The sequence below is a fragment of the Tiliqua scincoides genome, chromosome 9 (genome assembly GCF_035046505.1).
Source record: "Tiliqua scincoides isolate rTilSci1 chromosome 9, rTilSci1.hap2, whole genome shotgun sequence".
In the NCBI taxonomy this organism is placed as follows: domain Eukaryota; kingdom Metazoa; phylum Chordata; class Lepidosauria; order Squamata; family Scincidae; genus Tiliqua; species Tiliqua scincoides.
This window is the reverse complement of record NC_089829.1, coordinates 1,892,463-1,919,596: the sequence shown is the minus strand read 5'-3', so window position 1 is coordinate 1,919,596 and position 27,134 is coordinate 1,892,463. Positions and strand designations below refer to the sequence as shown.

Here is a 27,134-nt window from a genome sequence, read left to right as displayed (position 1 = left end):
CGCGTGCCCACCCACTCATAAAAGCCAGGGCATTTGCGTTCAGAAAGCTGTTGGGTCTGATTGGGGGCCTAGAATTACCTTGCTGAATCAGACTTCATGGGACAGGACACTTATAGGTTCCTGGACTATCTGCCTGCCGAGCAGATTAGAAGAACTTCAGGGCAAGGCTGTAACTTTCTAGATTAGCAGCTAATTAAGAGTCCCAAAGATGACCAACCTTGTTGAGTGCCTTGAAGAAAACTGAAGCATTTGCAATTCATCACCTATGATGCAGGTTCCCAACAGCACCAGAAGACAAACTGGATTTTTTTTAAAGAATAAACACATTTATTAAAAGCTAGAGAACAGATTCATGCACCCAAAAAGTAAACTTCCCCCCCTCCCCCATGTGCATGATTTCAGGCATAGTATTTTTGTCAATAAATATAAAAAAATAAATTACAATAAAAAAGAGTTACAAAGAATTATCAATAAAAAGAGTGTGTTATGGGGTGGCATTTGGAAAGAATGAATAAATAGAGAGCAGGAAACATGAGGACCCTGGAGAGTCGTTTTCTACCATCCCCAGCAAAACCACTTCAAAGTCAAAACGTGTAAAAGGCCAGAGGGGAATCTGTGCAGGGCCTTGCTCTGAATACAGGCAGGCGGAGTTCTTGAAAAGAGAAGGCCTTCAATGCTTGAATGGAGAAATGGGTGCCAAGAGAGGGGTCTGCCTGATGTCCAGCAATCCAGATGCTGCCAGGGCAGAAAGCATGCCCCCCTCCCCAACACTGCTAAAGTCTGAGCAGATTCCAGCTGGCTTTGCACTCAGACTGTGCCGGAGTCCACATCTTCACTCTTCAAAAGAGTAAAAGGACCAAGATGCAACCATGAAGCCAGCTCCACCAGGGCTTCTTGCAGCTTCCAAGTTGCGGGAAAAGGCTGGTCACTGTATCGAGACTGCCTCGAGGAGAAAGCTGACGAGACAAGCAGCTCCACGCTGCTGCATTGGTCGCCCTCGTGCAGGCAGCAGGAGGCACCAGGCAACGTACAGGCAGCAGGAGGGAAGACTGAAATGTGGCTTTTGGAGATCTGCCTGGTCAGCATGCAGCCCAGGAGCACGGCACAATCCAACACCGCCTCATCCCCGAGCCCCACTTCACCACAGAGTGGTGGCTGCAGTTTCCAGTGAAGGGAGCAATAAATACGAAGCTGTGCGGGGAAGGGAGGGGGACTTCTCTTTGGCAGCGGAGACCACATCCGGCTGGAGTGAGTGGTCAGCACACTCGGCAAGGGCTCACGTGGACGCTGCATTTCAAGTATGTACCAGGAAGAACGTTTGCCAGACAGGCCTCTTGTTTGGCTGCCGAGCAGCAAAAACGCAGGCAACCGAGTGACCAGTGCGGGATGGGACTGGTCAGATGGGAATGCCGATGGTGCTGACCTGCTCCTTCAAGCCCAGGAGGCTGTAGGCGATGCGCTTCTGGTGCCCTGGCAGGCGGACCCCAATTTTCTTGATGTCCCTGGGAAGAAGGAAGAGACATGGACCTTAGGGGGAAATCCCAGCACTGGAGGGATAGAGAGTTGGGGAGGGCACATCTCCACTTCCCGGACCTGTCAGATCCCCCTCCACCTCTGAAGCCCACCTTGCTGTTCTGCTGCATTGTTTCTCCTGTAGAAAGTGATCCACAGGAGGAAGAGCCCCCAGCCAAATAGAAGCAGCCACAATACAAATGCCACGGAAGGTTTCCCAATCTGCCCCCCCCCCCCGGCCAGGCAGAGAAGGCATGGGCTCTGCTGGAAACAACCCAAGGAGTCAGGGCACCCGCCTGCTTTTTATGAGCCACTCCTGGTTCTCCTGGCCTCATAAAAGAGGTGTAATTGCAGGGTGAGCATTTGAATCAGCCTTTCCCAAGAGGGAGAGCAGCAAGAGAGAAGCAGAGGAGCCTGGTATCCGCCAGCATTGCGTGTCTGGGGCCAGGCGGAACCCACAGCTGATGTGCAAGGAGCCTGCATGAGAGCAAGACACGTCCACGCACAATTGGGGAAAGCTCAGAATGGCCCACAGGAGTAGAGATTTCCTTGCTCAAGTTGTGGTGCTTGCATGGAGTTCATGAAGTCCTTGGAGGGACTGGGACTATGCGCACAGGCTCTTTGACAGAATGCATGGCAGAAGCTGCCTGCAGACCGTCCAAGTCAGTATCATCTACATTGCACAGCAGCCACGCTGCAGGTTTCAGGGACAGAGTCTTTTCTCCACTGTACGTGGAGATGCTACCAGGGTTTGGGTTAGAAGGTTCTGTTCCAGGGAGCACCTGGCTGCAGCTCCAGGTCAGGATGGGGAATGACCCCCCCCTCAGAAAGTCTGCCAGTCTGTGTGGAAAAACTCTTGAGCCAGACAGGCCGATGGTGGCCTCAGACAAGAGCAGCCTAGCGTCAAGAAAGCAGAAAAGAGACTGCTGCCAAGTTGGCCCATAGCTGGAAGCGATGAGGGGGAAGGAGAAAGTGCAAAAGATGCCCCGGGGGGGGGTCACTTCTCAGCCACACTCACTCGTTGGTCATCTGCACCACCTTCTCAATGACATTGTACCCAGCGGCCATGAAGTGCTCTGTGTACTGGTGCATTTTGATAGACTCCAACCACTCAGCCACCGTCCTGAAGGGGATCCCCTCTGAACCACTGGTGCTGGGGAGACGGATGGAGACCCTTCAAAGACAAAAGAGGGGCCCTGGCACTTTAGGGTCAGCTCCTTGCTATATCGGGGAAGGGTGGGAAATCAAGGACTGCAGGGGCTGGAGGACAGCTCCGGGAGAGTCACCCATCAGAAGCTCCTTCTGCTCTTGCACAAACAAGGACAACAGACACATGTGCAGTGGGGTCAGCCATTCTCAGTCTCAACATCAAACCTGAGTGATGTTTGGGTTCTGATTGTGGGGGAGGGCTGCACGGTGGGGGAGAGCAGGAGCACCCACCGAGGGTCGAAGTCCGCTAGGGTCTTGAGGGACTCGGGGGCACGGATCAACTTGTCCAGGATGCTGACGATGTCTGTGAACTTGGGCCGCTGGCTCCGCTCCTGCTGCCAGCACCGCATCATCAGCTGGTAGATGGCCGATGGGCAGTCCATAGGCGCCGGGAGCCGAAAGCCCTCGTTGATCGCCTTCATCACCTGTTTGGGGAGGAACACACCAGGGACAGTGAGGAACCCCAAGGGATGTCCACTGAGCAAGGCCAAGCAAGCGGCTCGTTGCTTTCAGCTCTGGAGTGATGGACAACCGCAAGTAAAAGACCATCAGTCTTTTTATTCTCTTGTGAGCTGACCATGTCCTTTGGGGGCCCAAAAATGGCACACAAAACGTTAAAAATTATACAGGAAAGTGTAGGAAATTCCCCCCACACACACTGCCAGTATTCTTGGAAGCAAGAAATCAGCATCCAAGAAGTGGGCAGGGGGTTCTGTTCATTTCTACATTGCATGCTGCTTTTGGGCCAGTTAAGCCCCCAAAGCAGACAATAAGAACACAAAGTGCAAAAATAGGGAGAAAAAAAGATGGCGATAAAAACCAGCCAGCATCAAACACGCACAAGATCAGGAGGCACCAACAATTTGCCTCCTCCTCTGTAGGCTGGGAAAGCCCAGCCTGCCCCCTTATGACAGCCCCTGTGCAAAGATGCCCTCCCAGCCTCACCTCATGGTTGGAGAGTTCCCAGTAAGGCCGCTCGCCATAGGACATCACCTCCCACATGACAATGCCATAGCTCCAGACATCACTGGCTGACGTGAACTTGCGGTGTGAGATGGCCTCTGGGGCTGTCCATCGGATGGGGATCTTCCCGCCCTGCAGGGGACAAGTAATAAAGATCCAAGATGTGAGTTTTAGGACCCAGAGGAACCTTTGGGCTTAGGGGCAGGAGCACCTTCCCAGCCTGTCTTTCCCTTGCTGGAGTGCCCAGTGTGGAAGCCTCTCTCTCCAAGAAGGCCAGCCAGCCGGCAGGTGCCGATGACTAGAAGTCTGAACCTTCCGGTCTCAAGAGAGGAACTTCCACCATCGGTCATCTTCAGAGACCAGGGAAACGTCTGCTCTTTCCCCTCCTCCCTTCAGGTGGTTTCTCTGCCCTGGTTTGGCTCCCCAGTTGGCCTCCACAGTACAGTGTTGATTCCAGGCAGACTTCCTCCCACAGGAGGGCACACAATCCCGTACAAACCATTGCACCAATCGCTCTTTGCCCGCAAGTACCTCCCAGGCCCTCATACCCCCAGTTTCCTGTCTTCCAGCCAGTTGCTTCTCCCTCCTATGCAACAGGTGAACATAAGAACAGCCCTACTGGATCAGGCCAGTGGCCCATCTACTCCCACCTCCTGTATCTCACGGTGGCCCACCAGATGTCTCAGAGAGCACACAAGACACTTGCATTTGCTGCCACTCCTCTGCATCTGGCATTCTAAGATAGCATTCTGGCATTCTATTTACCAGCCTGCGGCCACTTGGGCCACTTTATTAAACACAAGTAACCAAGTTTTGAAACATGAAACCTACTAAACACACCGTCCCACCCTTGCCAGTCTGAGGTAGGTGAAAAAAACTGCCATCCACAGCCTATTCAGGCAATGGAAAAAATTCCTACCCGGCCCTCATGATGAGCGACCAACTAGTCTCAGACTGTATATACCGGCTTCTCCAGCCACCAGCAACTGCCTCATCCCTGGAAACCAATGGCAAAGATGTAGACTTATCCAGTTCTGTTCAAACCCCAAACTAGCGCTTGGCCAATGCCTCCCAGCAGTTCTGGACCAGCAGCCTCTGCTTGGAATTCTTGGATTAAAATGGAGGGCTGTGCCTCTTCTGCAATTCAGCAAGAGTGCAGAAGACACTTAAGGCACAGGGTGCAGCTCTACTGAGATCTCAGGAGCAGAAGAGGGGGCTAAGCAAAGAGACCCTTAGTGGTGGGGGAATGGTTTGAGGGAGCCCTTGCCCCCTTCCCACAGCCAACAGAAGCCACAATAAAAATATGGAGCTAAATAATGGAAATCTTTCCTCCAGCTGCATGATGGTTGTGGAACAGCTTCTTCTTGCGCCAAGGCTGGACTGCCTGGGCAGAAAAAGCTCACTGTGCTCTCCTTGAGCAGGCAGGACTCTCAGCTCTGGCACTCGGCCCCACGAGGGGCAGACAAGTTCTTCTGCCATCCAAAATGGCAGAGGCGGGTGTTGATTCTGGGACTGATCTGCCAGGAAGTCGCGAGTTTGCCTGATGCTCTTGCCCTGTGCTGCTGAGATCCACCTAGAGGAAAAAGGGCCAGACAGGGGCGGGCACAGGACTCACACTGGTGGTGTAGGTGGCGTCGGGGTCATCCTCCAAGACCCGGGAGAGGCCGAAATCAGAGACTTTGCAGACCAGCTGGCTGTTGACCAGAATGTTGCGGGCTGCCAGGTCCCGGTGAACGTAGTTCATGCTGGCCAAGTACTTCATGCCCGAGGCGATGCCCCTCAGCATGCCCACCAGTTGGATGACACAGAACTCCCCGTCTTTCTCCTGTGGAGACAAGAGCAGCCCTGCTGGTCAGCAGGCCGAGGCCCAAAGCCAGGATTCGGCTTCACAGAGCAGTCAACGAGAGGCTTTGAGGCTGCCCAAGGGTGGGGCAGGAAGGGGTCCATTTCGGTCCACAGCCAGCTAGTTCCACTAAGCTGCGCTAACTCTCTCACAATCGCTCTGGATTTTCTCTCTCAATATTACAAGAGAGGGAGGAAAATGTGAGGGACTCTTGCAGGCGTTGGGAGCTTGAAAATAATCCATGCATGAGGGATCCTCTTTGAGTGCATTCACTGGGCACACACGGAAGGGGCTGGGAAGGAGACAAGTCACACCTACCCGTAAGAATTTGTCCAGGGCGCCATTCTCCATGTACTCCGTGATGATCATGAAGGGCTTATCTGGACAGAGAGCAAGGAAAGAGTTACTGGGTGGAATCCAGGCAGAGTTCTCAACTGTGCTTCCCCCAAGGAGCTGGTGATCTTGGGCTTCACCAGGCCCTGGGACTCGGAATGGGGACCCCAGCCCCACCCCAGGGGCCTTACATTTTGAGACCACACCCTCCAGACGAATGATGTTGTGGTGGCAGAACTGGCCCATGATGCTGGCCTCACTCAGGAAGTCGATGCGCTGCTTTTCCGTGTAACCCGTCTTGAGTGTCTTGATGGCCACCGGGATGTCCTTCTTGCTGGTTTTCAGGGTCCCTTTATAGACTTCTCCAAACTCTCCTGATGGGAAGGAAGGAGACTTTTTGCTGAGAATTGGAAAGGGGCCCTCTGGCCTGCGAATGCAACCTGGCATCCACCTGCCCATTCCTGGAGGTCTCTTCCGGAGCCTCTTCCTGAGCAAGTCATGCAGGAGATGCCACAATCTTAGGACATGCCTTACCTGCCCCAATGACCTTCTGCCGGGAGACACAGGAGGGGTGGATTTCGGTCGTGAACTTCAGCACTGCCTGGTTGGGGTCTTCATAGGTGTGGGGATCCACGTAAGTCTTCAGGGGCTTCAGTTGCTCTGTAGGGTAGAATGAAAATGGAACAAAGCGCAGTTGAGCTTTGGAAATGGAGACTGTTGCAAAGCCATCCTGTCCCACAATGACACCCCAGCCAGGCCGTCTCCCACAGACTTGTAGGGAACAGGGTGGGACATCAGAGGCAGATAGGCACACTTGGCAAGGGGGGTTCTCCCCCCCATGCCCGACCTTGCAGCCCCTCAAGACTCGGCAGTATCCCACTGCTGCCCAAGGGCTGTTACTCACCAGACTTGGAGAAGTAAACATCCTCTGGAGTCTGGCGGGCCCGCAGGCTCCTTCTCCTGAGGAGAACAAACAAGGAAGTATTGGACCGAGAGCTCCCAAGAGACAGGGCAACCTGTTCTCCCTCCCCGTATGCAGTTGGATTGACAGAACAGCAGCAAACTCCGTCCCAATCCTTGGCCACTCTCAGTGCTTTTTTGTGCAAATGTCCCAGCTGACTGGTGGTCTCCCTCGGTTTCTTCTGTTGGTTTCCGAGATGTTCGCTGGGATGTTCGCATGCAAGTCATGAAGCGGATTCCACTCCACAAAAGCTCATGCCACAAGAGACTCACACAGCTGCCCCCTTCTGGGGAGGTGCGTGCCGATCTTGGGCACGTCACAGCCTCATCTTAAGATTCACCACCACTGAATTTTGGGACCCTGCTCCAAAATGATGAACATTGGCTGTCTGGGCACATGGGTGAAATGACATACCCCCAGCATTTAAGAAGAGGGAGCTCATGCTTGGCACAAGAAGAGCAAACCTAGAGGTGGCAACTTTGGCATTTAGTTTTCAGACACAGAAAAAGGTTTCCAGGGTCCAATATATGTTGGGTCTACTCTGACCATCGAGGCACCTGGTGCTACTGCTGCGAGAATCCACATATGCAAGAAGAAAGGACAATTGCAGATGGTCTCCTTGCCCAATCCGCCCCACCCCCCACACAAGTTGTTGGCCACTGGGGTATCCAGGAGCCGTAAATGGCAAGCAAACACTCTGGGGGAGGACGCAGCTTCAGCCCATGGGCTACTCTGGAAAACAGCTTTTCAACAGCACTTTGAAATCTGATCTGCAACTGAAGTAAGGTGTGCGCGTGGCAGAGGGAGTGAGGCCAGTGCCAACTTGCAGGTCTCGCAAAAGACTGCTGTGCACTTCTAGGCTCAGAGAAACAGAATTTGGCTCAATGTAAATACCTCCGAAGGAACAGGACGACACCCAGCACTATCAGAACCATGACGACCAGGCCAGCAATGGAGCCTCCCAGAGCTGCAGCAGAAGTCGTGCCCACTGAGACTGCAGAGGAAGAGGATGTTGTGGTTACTGGGCAGTCCTCAGAAGGAGAATGCCAAAACCCGGGGGGGGGGGCCTTTTTCCCAGCCTCCCTGTCTATGAACTGCTGGGGACTGTGCCTCCCAAGGGCTCACCTTCAGCCAGTGTCTCAAACTCATGTTCCATGCTGCTGTCCCCGTAGCCCTCGTGCGTCAGTGCCTTGATGCTCACCAAGTACTTGGTGCTGGGGGTGAGGTTTGGCAGGGTCACAGAGTTCCCTTCGCAGCGCAGCACTGAGTAGCTCTTTTCGTCCCTCTAGGAAGAGAGGAGACATAAACCCACACAGCTCAGTTCCTCCCATGGACTGTCAGCCTCAGCAGAGAGCGGACCCGCTGCACCAGGGTCAAAGGAAGCCAGTACAAAGCTGGGCAGAGCAGGAAGGGGGCAGGGGCCATACCTTCTTCTTGTAAGTGATCTCGTATTTCCTGACGTGGCTCCGCTGCCGGGGAGGGACTGCCCAGGACAGAGTCAGGCTGGTGGCACTATGGCCATCCATGGTCACCGAGGTCACTCGGGGAGGTCCTGGATGGGGAAGGAGGAAGAAACGGTAGGGCACATGCTCCTGCAAGGAGTGTGATTGGAAAGCCCACCACACTGTTGGCCTTCCCAGGTCACCTGTTTTGCCACAAGCCACAGCTGTAGACCCAAATGCCTCACCCTTTCCACAGGGAGACAACTTTGCCCCTGGAGCACCTGCTACTTCTCAGTTCCAGAGGCAGTTGCTGCCAACGTGTCCAGGGATGGAAATTTACTTCCAAAGAGTCCTGATGGAACTGGGCAAAGTTGGCCCATCCAGCCCAGTGCCCCCTCCCCCGATGCCTCCAGGAAGCCCAGAGAGACAAGCGTTCTGCAGGAGCAGGATTGGGTCTGGAGGCACCAACAACCCTGGACAGCAGCAAGTGCTCATGTCACTGCCCACAAGCCAGGCTGGGGGGCACTCTTACCAGTCTGGTTGACACTGATGCTGGCGACGCCAAAGCTGTGCTGGGTGCCTAGGTAGGAAACCCCATTTCGGGCCTCCACCGTGAAGGTGTAGTTGATATGCGGCTCCAGGTCACTGATGGTCAGGGAGGTGGCCGTCAGGGCACTGGGGGGGTCCGAATAGCGGAGGGCAGTGTCACACGTGCGGCACTCCCCCGTCTCCGGGGCGCACTGCTCACACGTCACGATGTAGGTGATGTCCTCGCGGCCTCCAGTGTCCTGGGGAGGAGACCAGCGCAGCTGCACCCTGGTGCCCAAGCCTATCGCGGCCACGCCATGTGGAGCGCTGGGGGGACCTGGAGAGCAAAGTCCCAAGAAAACAAACACCCTTGAGGCCAGCTCCCCAAACAGCCTCCTTGTTTGCTGTCCTTTCAGATCAGCAGCCATTAGCACAGCAACACTAAACTCCTCGCAAGCGATTCTATTCTTCCGGTCTCTGCTGCTCCCCCCCCCAGCAACTTCCTTCCACCTCATCTGGCTTTCCATTCCTCACAAGAGCCCTCCACAGCCCCAGGAAGGAATGGAAGCCGCCACAGCACACAACCATCCCTCCCATGGCAAGCAATCACCCTCTTGCTCATTTCCAAGCATTGGTTAAATAAACACTGGCAAACTACCACTGGACATAGAGGCTCACTTCTGTACCACCACAGGGAACAGCCACTGATCCATCCCCCGTGGTGCTGGTCACAGTCCCTTGTCTTCCCAGCTGTAAAATGGGTACAGGTTTTGATTCCATGGACAACATATGCAGCAAATTGGCTGAACTTTTTGGGTTAGACGTCCTTAGCTTTGCCATAAAATGAAGTACAGTTGTGAGGGTGAATTTGGTGGCCTCCAGAGCATCTCCCCCTCCCAGGATACACTTGGCCACCCTGCAATCTCCTACTTACGGGTGCACGCCATAGAAAGTGGATCACTTGCAGCTCTGAAATAGTTTTCCTCACAGGGGCACGAGGTGGAACCTTCAAGAGTGGGCAGTGTGCGCAGGGGGCATTTTGTGCAGGCTTGGTTGGAGATCTCCTGCTTGAAGAAGCCAGCTGGGCAGGCTGCAGAGGAATAGCAGAAGGGACAGGTCAGTCCTGTGCACATTGGCAGTGGACACATAAGAACATAAGAACAGCCCCACTGGATCAGGCCATAGGCCCATCTAGTCCAGCTTCCTGTATCTCACAGAGGCCCACCAAATACCCCAGGGAGCACACCAGATAACAGGAGACCTGCAAGGCTTCCTGGGAATTGTAGTTAAGAACATAAGAACAGCCCCACTGGATCAGGCCATAGGCCCATCTAGTCCAGCTTCCTGTATCTCACAGCGGCCCACCAAATGCCCCAGGGAGCACACCAGATAACAAGAGACATCCTGGTGCCCTCCCTTGCATCTGGCATTCTGACATAACCCATTTCTAAAATCAGGAGGTTGCGCATACACATCATGGCTTGTACCCCATAATGGATTTTTCCTCCAGAAACTTGTCCACAGCAGCAGCTTTGATCGGGATGACCGAGGCTTGGTCCCAAACCAGTCGGCAACCGTTTGCTGTCACAGGGGCAAGCCTGTGGTCTTGGTCTTAGTTTTCCACTATAAAAGTGAAAAGCTTGTAGAGACCACGCTGTGCTCTGCCCCATCTCAGAAGGGCTCTGATCTTTCCAGCATGTTCTTGGATTATCAGCACAAAGCCATGCTCCACACAGAAACGCATTGTCAGTTTTTGTGGTCACCGTGGGCACGCATGCCTAGACCATGTACTAAAAGCATGGGGCAGGGCAGGGCAGGGAGGAAGTCTGCATCCTGCGCACACACAACAGTTGCTCAGGCTTGTTTCCTGGTTGAATAAGTTCTTCCATAAAAACCGGATTCACATTCCGGAATCCCCCAGGTCCAGATCATGTCACTTCCTCAGGGACTCTGCAAAGGAAGACGTCTCAGAAGTTGGCAGGAAGCCTCTGACTCCTGTTTAGATGCCAACCCCCCTCCCATTACATATTTTTGCTTTAAAGCCTGTGGGCTGCACTCCTGCCAGCGACAGCAGAAGATGCTAAGGCAGAACTCCTACACTGGGTCTGAAGGAGAAGTGGGCATCTCCTCTTTCATCACCCTCAAGGAGATGAATCACTCCACATCTCACCAGCCTATGCCTCCCCATCCCATTCCACAGGGTGCCATAAGCCGTGAATAGGTGCTTTGTTTAAGTACGTGAGTTGAGCAGCATGGTGAGTCGACACTTAACTGTAGCTGGCCAATATGACCTGGGGGCAATTTTTATCAGATTCCAATTTTATCAGACCTTAGGGTGAGGAAAAAACCCCATGCACAGAGTCTTCCCAAAGGACATTTTAATTAGGTGGAACCCTCTGCTACTTGTATCTGGCCACAGCAGTCCCTGGTGGTGGTGGCGGGAAATCTCCAGGATGATCTGGTGGGGAGGCCCTTTCTTGACTCCAGTGGGCCTTAGAACAGAACGTGCTCCAAGAGTTTTTAAAACAAAAAGTTTGCTACACTTCCTGACTTCTGCCCCTGCTCAGACTTTATTGCTGCTCACGGATGGTTTATTTTTCCATTTAGACAACCCAGGGAGTTTGCTTCTTAAGAGCTGATTCTCCAGAAACAGCACTTGCACACTTACACTAGCATTTTGTGTGTGGTCTCTAATCCCATCAGCCAGTAAAGGAACAAAAGAGGGCTGTAAAAATGTCACATTACTGGAGGTGAGGAGAGGGTGCAGGGACAGGCCCTTTGCTTCCAGAAAGAATCTCTTTTGCAAATCCTCTGTCTGGAGGAAGCTGGGTGGAAAAGCTCAGCCCCAAGAAAGATTCATGTGAAGCTGGGATCCCCACAGCCAGGCATGAAACACACCAGTGCTTAGGTCTGGAGATGCCAATTTAAAGCTTACCCTCCCCAACCTCTCAAAAAGGGAAACTCAGGGCCATTCAGACGGCAATGAATACAAATCCTAAGAACACAGGACAATAAAAACTTGGCAGTGTCACAACTGACAATAAATAACTGAGGAGCGCCCCTGGTCTTGTGCAGAGTATATTTCACTCCCCATGGCGAGACAACTATTAGACCATGTGACTATGAGAGACTGCAGATGCCATAGAGGTGAGGGGAGAGTCCTCTGCGGCCCATGGCCCAATGCCCCCATGGCACCAGCCTTTGCCCCCCTCTGCTGCGGAATAGCCAGACTCTGAGAGCTAGACTGCCCCACAGAAAGGCTTGTGCTCTCCCCCCCCCAACTGTAGTGAGCCGGGTGGGGTGGGCATTTCAATCCACACATTACAGCAGAGAAGCAGCAGCAACAAAGTACAATTAAAGAAGAAAGCCAGCTGAGCAGGGCTGGTGGTGAGCCCCAGAAAGACGAGCGGAGCCCAGGGGAGAAGCCGGAGGACACTCAGAGCCCTCTGAAGGAGCCGCCATTTCACAACCCGTGCAGCTGATATTCTGCTTAGAGCACTTGGGAATCCCCCCCATAAGTAGCGCCATCACTGGCCAAGACTTGCTTCAGCAGCTCTGGGTAGATGGACCCTACGCAGCTAGGGGGAGCTCCTCAGAGCGACTTCTGGGGCACTAATAGGGAGTGGAGTAATGGGGGGGCACAATGAGGAGCTCATCCAGGTAGGTGCCAGCAAACCCCCCCCCCCGGGCCAGTCTCTCCGCAGCAGCCAAGACCCCACAGGGTCCAGGCAAGAACTTACCTTCCGAGGTGTCACCCCCTTGGATCAGTTTGCACTGCCTGCTGGGGGGAGGGTATTCCTGTCAGTTGCACCCCAGCATCCAATGGGGAACTTTGGGCCTGGTCCTCTTACAGGGTCAAAGCTCAGCATCGCCTCCAGGGAAGTAAGTGCCTGGGTGCCCAAAACCTGGGAAAGCGGCTGGGAAAGCAGCCACTGAGGGCAGCGAGGCCTTCGCAGGGTCTGCCTGCAGGAGGATCTGCACAGAACCAGCCCCCCCCCAGTTGCAGGGAATGAGGCCCCCCCACACCTCTCCCAGGGAAGGCCAGGAATGGGCAGCTGGCTGTGGCAGCAGGAGGCAAAGAAGAGGGACATGCCATGCAGTGCACAGGAAGCCCTGGAACCTGTGTTTATTCCTGGAGATAAACGGCCTTTGTTTCCTGCCCTTCGCAGGGGCCAGAGGGACGGGAGGTCAGAGGATCTTTACACAAAAGGGCACATTCCTCTCTTCACCCTCCTTCCGCTCCAGGGAAGTGTCCCGTGCTGTGAGCACCACCGGCTGCAGAGGGAGGACAGCAACAGCCCAGTGGCATGCGACGGGAGGTGGAGGCGAATCCCACCTCTCACTCGCCCCTTGCTGCCAGAACAGCCGCCAAGCTCATCAACTACTATTTAGCCAGGTAAGTTTTTGGCTCACAAAGACGAAGAGCCAAAGAGAACACCCCCCCCCCGAAAACAGATCTGAACTGGGACCGCAGCAAAGTAAAGGACTGAGTGATGTGGGGACCCCCACAGCGGACACTTTTGCAACAAGAAGCAAAAACACAGCAGCACACGACGCTGTTCACCTCAGCTGCAGATTGTGAGGGTGGCACATTCCACCCAGAAAAGGAAGGAGCACGTTGACTCAGACCCCGTGGGGTTTGGTGCCAGGACAGTGCACAAGCTTCCCAGCGACACAGAACTCTTCCCCAGGAGGAAACCTGAGAGTTCTGTGTGTCGCCCACAATCTTGCACACTTGGACAGCGCCTGGAGCTGGGCTGAAAAGCAGCCTCTTCCTCCTCCCCCTGCTTTGTCTTCCTGGAAAGGGGCTCAGTGCTGGATGCAGTGAAGGGTGCAAGGAGGAAGCAGGCCGGTCACTTAAGGTGCAGTGAATTCAAAGGCTGGAGGAGCAGAGACAGCCAGGAGAGAGGGAAACAAAAGGAGGTGTCAGTGCTGGCTATTCACAGCCTCCCCCCAGAGCCCACAAAGCCAGAGCCTGGCTTAATGAGGGTGATTAAGAGCCAGCAGGGCCCATCCCCAGACACACATGGGGGGGACACAATGCCCCATTCAGACAGCACAGACAACCAGTGTCTGCAGTCACCCTTGCTCAGGGTCCTGGTGTGGGAAGGGGCTCGTGGCCTCTGGGGGTCCATTCCTCAGGGACACTTTTTCCCCAGAAAGGATGAGGGGGAGGAAGCTGAATGCTTTGGTCAGCCCTGAAGAGGTCGCTGGGAAGGGAGGAAGGAATGGTTTATGGGCAGCCATGCTGCTGTGGGGCAGGACGGGGTGGTGGCCCACAAAGGAGGGTGCTCTGGAAAAGGAGACGTCCACAAGGGGCAGCCCTGCCAGAGGAGCCCTCAGGCAAAGATCAGTCTGGAAGAGAAGAAAAAGGGGGCACTTCTGGAATGCAAGCCAAGCAACCTCCCCCCTCACCGGCACCCTGTTTTATTGGCACATGCCCCGCTCTGCTGCTACCAGCCCCTTGGAAAGCAGAGTGGGGTATGAACGCAAGAAGACCAATGCAGGAGGGGTGATGCGGGGGGGCTAGAATGCAGGCTCTGCTCCTCTTTCTCTACCCCCATCACTGCTCCTCCCAAAACAGCTGGAGTGGGCAACCAGGAGCTGCCCCAGTAGCAAGTCCCCCCCAGTTCCCAGACACTTCCACTCCCACCCCTCCACACTGTGTCTCTCCCAGCACCAGACGGACGTGAGGGTGGCACACAATGATGGCTGTTGCTGCGGCAACCAGGCTGGGCACACTGGCCAGTGCAGATTAGCGGGCGGGCGGGTGGGGTGCGGGTGGGGGTGGAGGAATGCCAGCTGCCATTGTGGCATGGCAAGTGGGAGGGGGAGGGAGGCAATGGACTGTCCCCTTCTGCAAGAACAGCCCTCCCCCCAGATCAAATGAAAACAGAAATAAAGGATTTTTTAAGCCAAAAAGAGGATGGACAGGAGCACTGCAGTGATTTTGTGCCTCTTCCTCTATAAGTCCCGCTGTCTACAGAGGCAGCAGCAGCGAGGGAATGCTCTTCGTGCATGCTCAGAGGTGCTCCAGCACTGAACCCGGCAGAGCAGACCAGCTCACCACCCCGACCTGTGGGAGGCAGCAGCCCTCAATGCAGAAGGGGGGCAGACTCAGCATCCACCTGTCCCTTCCACCATCTGGGCCACCTCTCCAGTTGCTGGATGCCTTCGTAGAAATCAAGCAGTGCTTCCCCACAGAAAAGCTGACCAACGTGCCCCAGAGCAGTCACCCATCATGGAGCCTCATTCCCCTCCGGAGGCACCCTCTCCTGGCCCACTGCTCTTTGAACAGAAGTGGCTTAGCAATATGTCACACCAAAACAATCAAGGGATTGACTCCCCTCCCTCTCAGGGGAGACATGGGTGCAGTGGGTGGGACAACACACGTGGGCCAAGTCATTACGTGTCACACACAGACAGGGGCCAAGTGCACGTGGCCACCTGCTCTCCTTGGTCTGAGAGGGGCCTCTCACAGCCTCCAATTTTTCCACTGCGACCAGAGAAGAAGAGTTAGCCTGCCAGCAAACCCCCCCCCCCTGCCCCATATTCCAGCTCACTGGCAATAAGGCAGCCAGCTGGCTGATAGAGGAAGGCCTGATAACAGCCTCTATCAGGTGAGTCAATAGCCAAGGGGGGGGGGGGGAGAGGCTTGCTTGCTTGAGGAGGCCTGAACTGGGTGCCATAACCTTGAGAACTCCTTATCTCTCCAGTCTGTGCAAGATCCAGGCACATTCCTGCGCAAGAGCCTCTGCCCCCCTGCCCTGGCGCCCCACTGGCCAGAAAGGGCTCAGCCAAAGCAGCCTTCCACAAAGGAGACAAGCGCTGGGCAGGAATGGGGCACCTCTGGCCGGCAACAAGCCCAACCCTGTGGAGACAGATCACATCCATAGCAACTGAACTCAGGAGGCCCAAAATAAGGACTGTACCACAAGCAGTACCTTCCAAGGCCAGGCAATTTGTACCTCTCCCTACTGGCCCCCCATCAACCCCCAATGTTTTCCTCCCCATTTTAAGCCCTCCAAGTGTGAGGGAGGGAGGGAGCGTGGTTGCCCCAGAGCCCCCAGTTGCTCCTCCATACTGTACAGCACCAGGACCCAGCAGTGGCAGCATCCAGTCAGAATCTGCACTCCCATGGACACCATAAGGGGCCCTAGGAGGAGTCTGCAGCACTCAAGCCCCCCCCCCCCCACTCCCAAGGGTCAGGGAACACAGCCAGGAGATGGCACACCCGGACCAGGAGACCTCACCACCCTTTTCTCCATGCCACAACCAGGCGCTCAGGGGAAGGTGCTGCATGACCCAACAGGGTCAGCAGGTAAGCCAAGACACACCTGCTCCACAGCTTGACGCCAAGCTCCCCACAAGCCCCTGCAAGGGGGGGTGCCCAACCTGCCAAGGAGCCTGCTAAGTTCAAAAGTCCTGCAGCAGCCTTCCCTCCGCTCAGGGATGCGCCTGATTTCTAGGCTGTAGTAATGCAGCCCGACACAGCCACATGTGACTGCTCTACGTGTTCCACTGGGGTCTGTCTTGTTTCTATCACTTTAAACTCTGTAAGCCACGCCAACTGCCCTTGCTGGAATATACATTCTTTGAACAACTGAACGCAAAGACCAGGTGGTGTTACCTCGGCAGCGGTCGCCGTCCTTCTCGTAGCCCTCACGGCAAAGGCACGCCCCAATTGGCACAAGCCACTCGCCTTCCATGCTGCAGTGCAGCTTTGGCTCCTCGCTGGCTACGGCGTCTGGAACGCAAACCCCCCGTACGTCCAGGGGTTGTGGGTCTGCACCAGCAATGGTCTCAGGGAACCTCGCCATGCTATGGATGATGGCTGGGCACTTCTTATAGTAGATTCGAACAGAGAGCAGGGCCACACAAGCCCCAATGTCCTGGAAGGCCAGGTAGAAGCCCTTGCGGGTGAGGTTCCCCACCGAGCGCACCTCCACGTTGATCTTGACGTTGCGGGTGTCAAAGTCCTCACGCAGGGTTATCTCGTCAGGCGCAATGGTGTCGATCTTGTGGAAGTGCCGCTTCTGGAAGTTGATGCCATAGTCGACGTCCGACTCTGCATAAAAGAGGTTGAAAGTCTCCTTGCAGGTGCCCGTCCCACTGGGGAAGCTGTTGCAGTCCCGGACAGTGAACTTGAGCTCGATGAAGATGCGCTTGGCCTCACTGCGGTAGATCCAGTTGGTCCGCAGCCAGTTGTCCTGGTCTCCTTCCATCACGTTGCAGACTGAATAGATGTAGATGAGGGACTCGTTCATGACGTTCTGGAGGAGGTCCCACTAGGATGAGAGAATAGGGGTCATTGAAAAAGGTGTTCCTCAAGCAGTGCACAAGAGGCCCATGGAACTCACTGCCACAGGACAAATGTGACAGACTACCAAAAGCAGCTTTTAAAGAGGATAGGATCGGTAGTAGTTCTTTGCTGCAATATCTAGGGAGTGAAGCTGGGATCAGGTCTCAGCATGGCTCACATCACCCAGCATCTGTTTCCAGTTTGGGCCTTTGGTAGCCCACACATAAGCGAGGCAGCACAGGCCTTCCCTTCCAGTGAGTCCCAAGCAGAGGCATCTACTGAAATGGACATTTTCTTAATTATACTAACCCAATTAAGTCCCTGTGGCCAAGACCTGCTCCCCATTCATCAGTCCAGCCCTTCTCTGGAAGCCACTCCTGTGACTCATCACAGTAATTAATTCCACACAGAACAGTTTTCATGCAAGTTTCAGTGGTTCTCAAACTGATGGGTCATGACCCACCAGTTTGTGTAAAGGTTCCCCGTCCCTTGAAGGAGCAGGGGAAGGGGAGAGGCAGGGAAGCAATCCCCAGGCGAGGGGGGTGCTTGTGACTTACTTTATGAAGACAGGGCTGCAACAGGCTGCAGCAGGTGCAGGGAGCCCTGCGGAGTCCTATGCAGCACTCCCCGAGGCTTGGAACGTTCAGAGAAAGCAGGCGCAAAGCACTTCCGTTTTGCAGGAGGTGCTTTGCACCTGCTATTACAGAATGTTCCAAGCCTCGAGGAGCGCTGCACAGGACTCCGCAGGGCTCCCCGCACCTCCTGCTGCAGGCCTGTCTTCATAAAGTAAGTCACAAGCACCCCCCTCGCCCCCTCCCTTAGCGGTGCGATGCTGGGGATCACGTCACTGCCCTAGCCCCTCCCCGCATGAACTTACTGAGGGAGTAAAGCTCCCTCAAAGTTTGAGAACCACCGGTCTACACATTTCCATTCCAACTCCCAGCAGCAGCTGCAACAATCCGAAGACAGGAGAACCCTCTTGTTTTCCTCCAACAGGACTCCCCCTTTCCCTCCCCCCCCAGCACTGTTGACAAATCAGCTACGCTCTGGGCAGCCTGGGCTATCGCACCAGGAGAGGGTTTTGGGGAATGATGAAAGGAGCAGCGGGTTGTCGCACTGGTTCACACGAAGCTGGCTTGCCCAAAGGCAGATCAATCTTGGCCGCCCCAACTGGCATCCCCTCTCCCCGCTTTCAGCCAAGGGTCTTCTCCAGCTTGGAGATGCTGGCAGGGGCTGTACCACTGTACTAAGCTCTCTACTGCTGGGAGGGGGGGAGGGAGACATTCAGCTCTCCTTCCTCAGGCACTACAAAGTATTGGACATTCTCTCCAGATGTGCCTCCCGTTTTCCTAAGTCAGGGGACATCCTATAATGATCAAAGAGCATTTTAAATCAAGAAGACACCAAAACTCACCCCTTTGCCGTAGGGATGGTTGAGCCACCCTAGATCGCCTTGTGCCTTTGCAAAATCCAGAAGGACAACTGAAAAGGGAAACAGAGATATGGTCATTCCACAGAGGGGTCTGGACACCACTGCATGTAGACGCAGGAGCAGTTAAGACCTCCCAAATGCCAGACTCTTAAAATGAGGCAGGGGTCACCACATCACTGGGAAGGGGACCCTGCTGGAGGTGTCCAAAGTAGTTGGAGGGCTGCAGTGCCAGAGGGGGCCAGGGATGGTGGAGTCTGTACACTGAGACACTGCCGGAGACAGATCTATAGGTGCCTGGGATTCCCGGTTTGCCCTAAGAGATGCGCTTTCTGACCTGGCAACCCCACATATGCCAGTGACAAACTCTGCACGTACTCAGAGAAACTATTCTTCAATGCTCCTTGCCTGGTTTCCAGCCAGACCTCATCTCTGCCCCGCCATGTTGGTTCCCTTTTCCCTTCTCCATTAACATCAGGGTCCTGGGTGCTGCTTTGGAGGCAGGCGGGGCAGAGACAACCAGTGCTCCGGGTGTGGGAAATCTATCAGGGAGAGTTCTTTTCTCCCAGCCGGTTCCTGGTTTTCCCAAGCACCTTGGGTGGAGGCAGGCCTGTGTGCCCACACAAGGTGGGTGCCGTGGCAGGAGTGGCTGTTCCTGGTTAGCCCAGATCAGAACCAGGTGTGTGCAACTCCCTGCTGTGTCAGCCAAGGGCAGCCATGCCTCCAGGCTCTGCGGGAGCAGAATCAGGTTGAGCAAGGCTGAGTTTCCTAATCCCTCCTGGGGGCTGCTGTGGTGCCCCAACTTGAACAGCTGCTTAAGTCATCTTGGAGGGAGCCTGGTCAGGTTTACACAGGCAGTGCTGCACAGTGGGCTGCAGTTTGGGGAGGGACCCCAAGGAACTCAGAGGCAGGGCACCAGCACTGCAGGCAGAATGGGGTTCCATTCCTGGGATTTTCAGGTACAGCTGGGAGAAACCAGTCTGAAACCCCAAAGAACTCCTGCCAGCTTGTGTCCGACCAGTCATCCTGCTCTATCAGTGCCATCTGCAGCTCTTAAACAGGACCGGCAAAGACTTCTGACATTTGGGGTCTCTTCCTGCTATGGTTACATTTTTTCCCCAGAAGACCCAACCAGCTAGTAGAGTCCAGGGCATTTTGGCCGTGGACCCACTCCTTACCAGCATCTAATTATTCAGCATGCAGACGCACACCAAAAACGCACACCAGAAACACAGGCCTGAAAACACAGGATACTGGCATTCTTTGCCCCCGCCCCACTTCCCATTGTTTTTGGTTGCAAAACTCTGTTTCTCCTGGACAGCCAGTGTCCAGAATGCTGCAAACGTTTCCACTCAAGCTGACTGCTACAGCCTCAACCTCCAAGAACCTCCAACACAACACCTGTGCACAGTCCTCACATCCACAGACATGAGTGTTGTCCTCATCATCCCCCCCCCCCAACAGCACTGCCTAAGGCTGTTCTTGACAGTTCAACTATTTCCAGAAGGCCACAAGCAAGTTATCATGCTGCTGGAACAAAATTAAGAAGCGACAGGGTTCTGCGAGCTCCAAGGGCCCACCCAAAGAGGAGGCTTACTGATGTATCTCTAAACGAGTCACTGCTCTGCACTCGTCACCTCTTAGTCAACCTCTGCGAATGACAAACAATGCTGTGTCTTTGCTTCAGATTTGATCCCAATAGAGGTACATGGATGAGTCATCCTCAGAGGAAGTTGCCCGATTGTGTCTACACAAGACTCTGCTCAGAACAATGACTCACGCAGCAGTATGGAAGATGGGTCCCTCCAAGGGCTATCCAAAAGTCACATGCAGCAAGCCTTGGAGTTCCTTAAACTACTCCTGGGGTTCCTTGAAACCCAGAGTCACACAGAGATAGACGCTCCTGAGCAAAGCCACTTCCAGGGCAGAGCACATCGGAAATCCCGCTATCTGGCTCTTATCTTGTGGCCTATGACCAGCCTCCCTCCCTCTTGGGCTGGCCTGTTTTCCAAGTAACTGAAAAGGTGACTAAGCTGCAGAGGCTGGAAAAGGCAGAGGTTGGCCAGGTTGGCTGGTTGTTTAGGAACAGGGAGGGAGCCCCGGGACAGAAAGGTAAAGCAAGTGAGGCAGGAACATAAGAACATAAGAACAGCCCCACTGGATCAGGCCATAGGCCCATCTAGTCCAGCTTCCTGTATCTCACAGCGCCCACCAAATGCCCCAGGGAGCACACCAGATAACAAGACCTGCAAGGCATTCTGGGAATTGTAGTTAAGAACATAAGAACAGCCCCACTGGATCAGGCCACAGGCCCATCTAGTTCAGCTTCCTGTATCTCACAGCGCCCACCAAATGCCCCAGGGAGCACACCAGATAACAGGGACAGGGACAGGGCCTTGCAGGTGGGCTGCTCAGTGGATCCTCCAGTTCCCTGGGGCTCCTCCAGTCTTGCGACAGCGCCTCCTCCCTCCCTGGCCTCAAATGGGGGGGGGGGGAGATCCTCCTGCAGGGCTGTACCTCTGCCAAGCCCCTCTCCTCACCCAGAGAGACCTGCTGCTTTTCAGAGGCTCCCCACCCCCTGCAAATCTCTCCAGGCTCTGGTTTTGGATGGTGCGCCCAGCTGTGGCTGCCAGAGCTCCCAAACCTCCCATTAGAATCACATCCAGGCACGGAAAACAAGCCCGGCACACTTGGAAGGGAGGTGGGCAAGCGCCTGCCTGTTTCTGCCACACTGCACTAAAAAGAGAAACTCTCGACCTTCGGAGAGGGGCTCCCCCTGTTCACTCTTGCCAGGCAATCCTCCACTCCACAACAGCCAGGCCCAGCTCCCAGGCATGGCCAAGACTGGGCCAGAGGCTGCGTCCTCCCCGGCACCCCAACATACTCTCAGAGTAGCCCACAAGGCTAGAGTTGCAGCACGATCTGGATGCAAAGCCCACCCACTCAGAAAAGCTCTGGAGGCTGCCCAGGTTCATTGGCACATATGCAGATGCCCACATGGCACACTGAAGGTGCCTTCCCTCCCACAGATCCCACAGCTACGCTCCCTTGCCCGACTGGTGATCAACATGATTTGAACAGTTCGCCGCCAGCTTGGAGTCATTGAGAGTGTTGCTGTTTGTGCTTCTTCCATGATTGGCTTACTGACTTTTTTGGGAGCAGCTCCAAGCACCAGTTTCCTTTGTGGAAAGCAGCATTCAAGTCTCATTTGCAGACAGAGCATCCAGCTGTATGGATGAGAGCTTGGTCGGAGCGAAGTGTTCATAGTGAGACAGGCTGAGATTCAAGAGCACCTCTGGCCACATGCAAAGCCACATCCCTGCAGCTGGGTCTAACAGCACCTCAGCCAGCAGGACCCAGGACCCTTCCTGGTGAGCAGTTGGGCCAGGCAAGCAGGTATGCCAGGACTCCGTCTCCCCCCTTCAACCCGACTTCCATCTCTTCCTATGTGAACATTTGGCAGGACACAGCAGAGCCAGCAGCTCCTGGCCCCAGCACCTCCAGGCTGGAGAGGAAGGAGCTCTCAGCCCTGGACACAGGTAGGGAACTAGAAGTGGAAGCAAAATGCCCCTCCATGTTGCTCCTAACAGCTGCACCATCTACAGTCACCCACCCAGGAGGTGGCTGAAATGCCGCTGCTGTTCTGGGCTCTGTCTGCAGGCCATGAGGACAGGCCATGCTCCATCCCCCTGCCCAACAAGACATGGCTTCTGAGGAACACCTGATTCCTCCAGCAGGATCAAAGCCTCAATTGGGCTGATCCAGTGGCCTGGTATTCCCCCCTCCACAGCTCTGCTAGACCCAATTAAGGGCGGGGGGGGGCTGATGTAAGAAGTCTCCCTAGCCCTGCTTCCATTGCCAGTGAGATGCCTCCCAGGAGTGACCCCCCAGCAAGAGAAAAGCAGGCCTCTCTCCCACCACTGCCCCCCCCACATCTGGTACCCCACAGCTGGTACTCCTGCCCAGGGAGTGAGTGCAGCACCCCATGACTGGGAGCCAGGCAGACCTGCCCTCCTCCAGGAATGTCTGGAGATGTGGGCTCTCCTTGGGTGTCATTCCAAATTCACCACAGGCCTGGAGCCCCACAAGAGGCTTTCACCAGAGCCAGGCCTCTGCCCCAATTTGACCAACAGTCAAGAGAGAAGGACCCAACACTCCTCTCCCCCCCAACCAGTCAGGCCACTGAGCTTCCACCAGACTCTCTGCTCTGAGAGAGAGAGAGAGAGAGAGAGAGAGAGAGAGAGAGAGAGAGAGAGAGAGTGTGCAAGAGGATGAATTCCAAGCAGCATCTGGAAGAGTTTTTCTTTCCCACCAACTTCCAAAGTTAATTTTAAAACGTGACCCTCCTCCCTGCACAGCATGAGAGTCTGACTGCCTGTTTCCAGCCACATAAAAAGCCCACAAAGGATGGGGAGGGGCGGGAAGAGAGAATGGTGGGGGGAGAAGATGCCTACCCATGCACCACACAGCCTGCGGTTCGATGCATGACTGATGATGCTTGACACAGCGGACCAGATAGTGACCAATCCGACACACCACAGCCAGGACGGCAAGCAACCCAGCACCACAACTGCCAAGGCCAAATATCAGGCTTCAGCAGTACCCGGAACTCTCCTCCCCAACCCAGGAGGCAGCCTGCAAACACGTGAAGTGATGCTCAAGACCACAGTGCCTCTGAGCACACGTGGAAACCTCTCACACTACTGATACCCTTCCCCCACACACACACACACACCTGACACAAAGGAGAAGTCCAAGGTGGGCTGAAAATTCCAGGCAGCACTTCAAGCCCTAAAACAGATTCTCTGACCAGCCATCAAAACTCACGCACAAGTTATGGAGACTCACCTAGACTTGCAGCCCAAACTTCCTTTTCCTTAATCATCAGCACCACATTCAATTCTAGAAAATGTCACGGAATGCACTCTGTGCATGCAGAAAAGCTTCCTCTTGACCAACAGTTATTGTCATCGGCTCCCACAGATCTGGGTTAGCAAAGGCAGGACCCAAGGAGCCCAGCCAAGCAAGATAGCTGAGAGCAGGTAAGCGCAGACCCCAGGGCTGGCTAGCAGAGGGGGCACTCTGTCCATTCCAGCACGGTGTGGATACCAAGCAGTGACCTGATCAAGGCTCCTTCACGTCCAGAGCCAGCTGCTCCTGAGCACCTCAAGGGGAAAACACAAAACAGAGAAAGGGCACTTCCACACAAGCATCACGAACCACCTGCTCTGCCTTCAGAAACTGAGCAGGGAGCTGTCCTGGCATGGCAAGTGGTAGTCCTGCCGACCCCCACCCCCAATTAGCTGGCAGGGACCACCATTTCAGGGGGCCAGCCATGCTCCAGCTGCTCCTTGGCCCTGAAGACACACCACCAGCCACACCAGAGGAGTGCAGGGAAACTGCTGGCTGGCGCATCCCCCTGGCTGCTGCCATGCCATTTAATTAACATTCCTGCCTCCAGCCAGCAGGGCCCAGTGGCTTTGAGGTTTGGGAGAGGCAGGCCTGTGTGGCAGGCAGGGCGAGCCTGACTCACTCCAGCAGCAGCAAGCCCCTGCCAGACGTTCCCCCAGCTTCCGCTCCAGTTTCTGTCTCTTCGCTTTTAATAAAAGTTGATGAACTTGCAAAAGAAAGAGGTCCCAGCAGAGCCAGATGCCTTTTTGGAATTCAGCAGCTCTCCCCAAACCCGTCATCTACATTTCTCTGGTCAACAACTGGCTTGACTGGCAGGCGAAACTTCCGCCTCCAAGTGGCTGGTTGGGTAGCCCAAGCCTTGCTTTCCTGTAGCCCATTCTGCCCTGTCCGCCCCTCCCGGCAGCACAAGGAAGGCAGCCAGTCCTCTGGCCAGCACCCTCCTGCCTCTGCATTGGTTTCAGGGATGCTCAGAGACTCCTGGTGCCCATGGGCCACGATCCAATACAGAGCTACCAGCTGTGGATCAGCATCCTGTGCCCCCTGAAATGCATGCCCCTTGTGCAATATCAGGTTTGCTTGGCAAAGGTGCTTATCTTGGGCTATCAGCCACTGAAACACCCAGATCAGAACCCAGGGAATTCTGATCCCACTCAGAATTTGGAAGACAGACATGCTCTTTACAGGCATGCAGAAAGTCCAAGGCCTCCTCCTCCTCCAAGTCAAGGCAGCTGCTCTAAGTGAAGGGGGGCACAAAGCAGCCACACACACACCCCCCATTCTGGACTTCTGTACTGGGGGCCACAATACTTGACTGTGAGACTGAGGGATGGTCTACGACCCATTTTATACCACCATCCCCAGACTGGGAGATGCTAATCTCAGCTCAGCGGGGCAATGATCAGAACAAGCATTCAGCAGGATACCTGCAGCGCTCTTCTTTGCCAAGACTAAAATAAGAGTACAAACCAATATGATCAACAGCTGGTCAATTCTTAATGATTAATTAAGAATTAATTTCAGCGAGGCCTGAAGACCCTTCTGTTTAAACAAGCCTTCTGAGTTCTCGGCCTTTTTAACATCTTTTTAACATCTTTTAATATTTTTTACAGGCCTGATTCTTTTATGATTTGCTGCTGCTCTATGCTCTTTTTCTATCTGACTGCTGTTTTTATGATATGTGTTAATATGTTTTTATTTGTTTTAAATTATGCTTTTAATCTGTTGTAAGCCGCCTTGAGTCCCTTCGGGGAGAAAGGAGAAGTAAAGTTATTATTATTATTAATTTCAGCTACAGTGCACACCAGTTTTAGTTGCCTGGAAAAGGGGCACACAAGTTACTTATTGAGGTTGCAATCCTATACAGACTTTCCCGAGAGCAAGTTCCATTGCACGTAAAAGGGCCGACTTCCAAATAGTCGTGCTTAGGATTGCGTTGTGTGTCTCTTAAGCAATCCTTGCTTCACAGGCATTCCAAGGAGGAAATTTCTTACAGGTTCTGGGGTGAGTCTCTGAGTTCAAGGATGTCATCCAGGCTGACAAGAACGAAGAGGCAGCAGACACCCCAGCACATGCCCAGGCTTGCCTGGGTGGAGGAATTTCACCTGGAAGACTCACCGAGGTCCACTTCCTCCCGCCACTGCCTCCCCAGCGCTGGGGGAAGAAGGGCCAGGGTTGGAGCCCTGCCTGCCCTGGATGAAGGGCTACTCCACACCTGACACTCTAAGAAGCCTCAGGCTGGCACATACCGGGACACTTCAAATGCCAGAGCAGAGCTGGGATGGGCTTGGGGCTGTTTCCAACTCCCAAGTACCCAGAAGCCGAACGACCCTCCCCAGTTCCGCGCCACCAGTCCCTGGGGGGCGACGCCACCCTCCGCGCAAAGCAAAGGGCAGACCCGTTTCATGCAGGCGGCTGGGCAGGAGAACCAGCTCGACGGCTCCAGCCTGGCGGACGTCTCTGAGAACCGAGAGGGCTTCGCAGGGCCCGGCGCTGGGAAAGCAGGCAGGCGATGGGACGGGTCACCAGCCACTACCCCGGGGTGGATTCAAGGGCCCTCCCGGACCCGCCAAGGCAGCAGGCGGCGCCCCCACCCCGCCGCCCAGGCTAGCACGACCCATCCGCCCCGCGCCCGCTCCCCAGGCGTGAGCCCCCGGTCGAATCCGCAGCGCCGCTTCACCACAGGGCCGGGGGGCCAGGGAGCAGCGCGCCCTTCGCGGGGGCGCCACGGAGGGCGCTTCTGCAGGCACCCCCTCGCCCCGCGCCGAAGAGTCTCCAAACGCCCCCCTGCAGGCAACCTGCTGGCGGCTCGGGAGCAGCGCAGCGCCTTCAGGCCGGCCGCCGAGCCCTGAATCACCGGCCAGGCGACGGGCGTCGAGGCAGCCGAGCCGGAGGGGACGAAAGCCACAGACCCCCTCGCCGGGTCGCTGAGCGACTCCGCTCTGCGTCTCGGGGACAGAACCGCCCCAATCAGCCCCGCGCCCGCCCCGAGGTGGGGGGCACAGTCCCAAACCCACTCGCCGAAAGCCCCCGAGGCTGACTGCCTTCGTCCACGGAGGCTCCACTCTCGGGCCACTGACAGACCCTCCTCCCATCCCCCAGAGGGCTTGGCCTCGCTCTGGCCCGCAGCCCCCCGGCCGGAGGGCGAAAGGACCCCGCCTGCGCCACGCAGCAGTGCCGGCTGCCTCCCCTCCCCCGCCCCGACGAAGCCCGGGGATTTCCCTCGGCCGTCCAGGCACCGCCGCGCCACGGCCCCCCCCCCGCGCTTTCTGCGCGCAACTCTCGGACTCGCCGACCCGGAAAACCAAAGCGGGGGAGCCGCGCAAGCCCTGAAGATCGGGCCGGGCCAGACCCCCGTCCCGGCCCCGAACCCCGCAGGCGTCCCGCTCCTGCCGCGTTTCCCCGCCACGAGGCCAGAACCGGAGCTCGTCAGGAGGGTCCGAAGCGAAAGCGCCGCGCAGCGGCACGAGGAGGGCGGCGGACTCCGACGGCGCGGCCCTTCCGACTGTCCCGGCCGGGCGGGTCTCCCTCCCGCGACGCGTGTGCGCGGCCGGTCCCCGGGCTCACCTTCGCGGGCCTGGGCGCGGGCGGGGGGCAGCAGCAGCAGCAGGACGAGGCAGGGCGCGGCGGCCCCGCGGAGGCTGCCCATGGTCGCTTCCCTGGCGGCGGCTGGACGGCCTGCAGCGAGAGCCCGAGTCGCCCGC

At 55.6% G+C, this 27,134-nt stretch overlaps 1 protein-coding gene across 4 annotated transcripts; it reads right to left on the bottom strand.

Annotated features, from left to right (window-relative positions):
• Nucleotides 1-343: 343 nt before the first annotated feature.
• EPHA2 (EPH receptor A2) lies at nucleotides 344-27,134 on the bottom strand. Of its 4 annotated transcripts, XM_066637670.1 has the most exons (17): nucleotides 26,998-27,134; nucleotides 18,508-18,575; nucleotides 16,422-17,079; nucleotides 9,726-9,881; nucleotides 8,796-9,128; nucleotides 8,249-8,373; nucleotides 7,947-8,106; nucleotides 7,716-7,815; nucleotides 6,765-6,820; nucleotides 6,395-6,520; nucleotides 6,052-6,234; nucleotides 5,846-5,907; nucleotides 5,300-5,509; nucleotides 3,667-3,816; nucleotides 2,953-3,146; nucleotides 2,531-2,686; nucleotides 344-1,502 (listed from the first exon to the last, which is right to left on the bottom strand). In XM_066637670.1, the coding sequence occupies exons 1-17, from the start codon at nucleotides 27,077-27,079 to the stop codon at nucleotides 1,397-1,399; spliced, it is 2,925 nt and encodes a 974-aa protein (XP_066493767.1). In that variant the 5' UTR covers nucleotides 27,080-27,134; the 3' UTR covers nucleotides 344-1,396. The 4 variants fall into 4 exon arrangements, with proteins under 4 accessions (XP_066493767.1, XP_066493766.1, XP_066493769.1 ...); XM_066637669.1 differs by having other exon boundaries at nucleotides 5,846-6,234; XM_066637672.1 differs by lacking the exon at nucleotides 2,531-2,686.

What these genes read in the sequence shown, in the direction of transcription:
- EPHA2 (XM_066637669.1), bottom strand. Translation starts at nt 27,079, where the DNA reads ATGGGCAGCCTCCGCGGGGCCGCCGCGCCCTGCCTCGTCCTGCTGCTG. An exon ending in GGACGGCGACCGCTGCCGAG is followed by an intron (nt 9,882 to 16,421) that starts GTAACACCACCT and finishes ATTCCTCTGCAG; the next exon opens with CCTGCCCAGCTGGCTTCTTC. An exon ending in AGATCACTTACAAGAAGAAG is followed by an intron (nt 8,107 to 8,248) that starts GTATGGCCCCTG and finishes CTCTCTTCCTAG; the next exon opens with AGGGACGAAAAGAGCTACTC.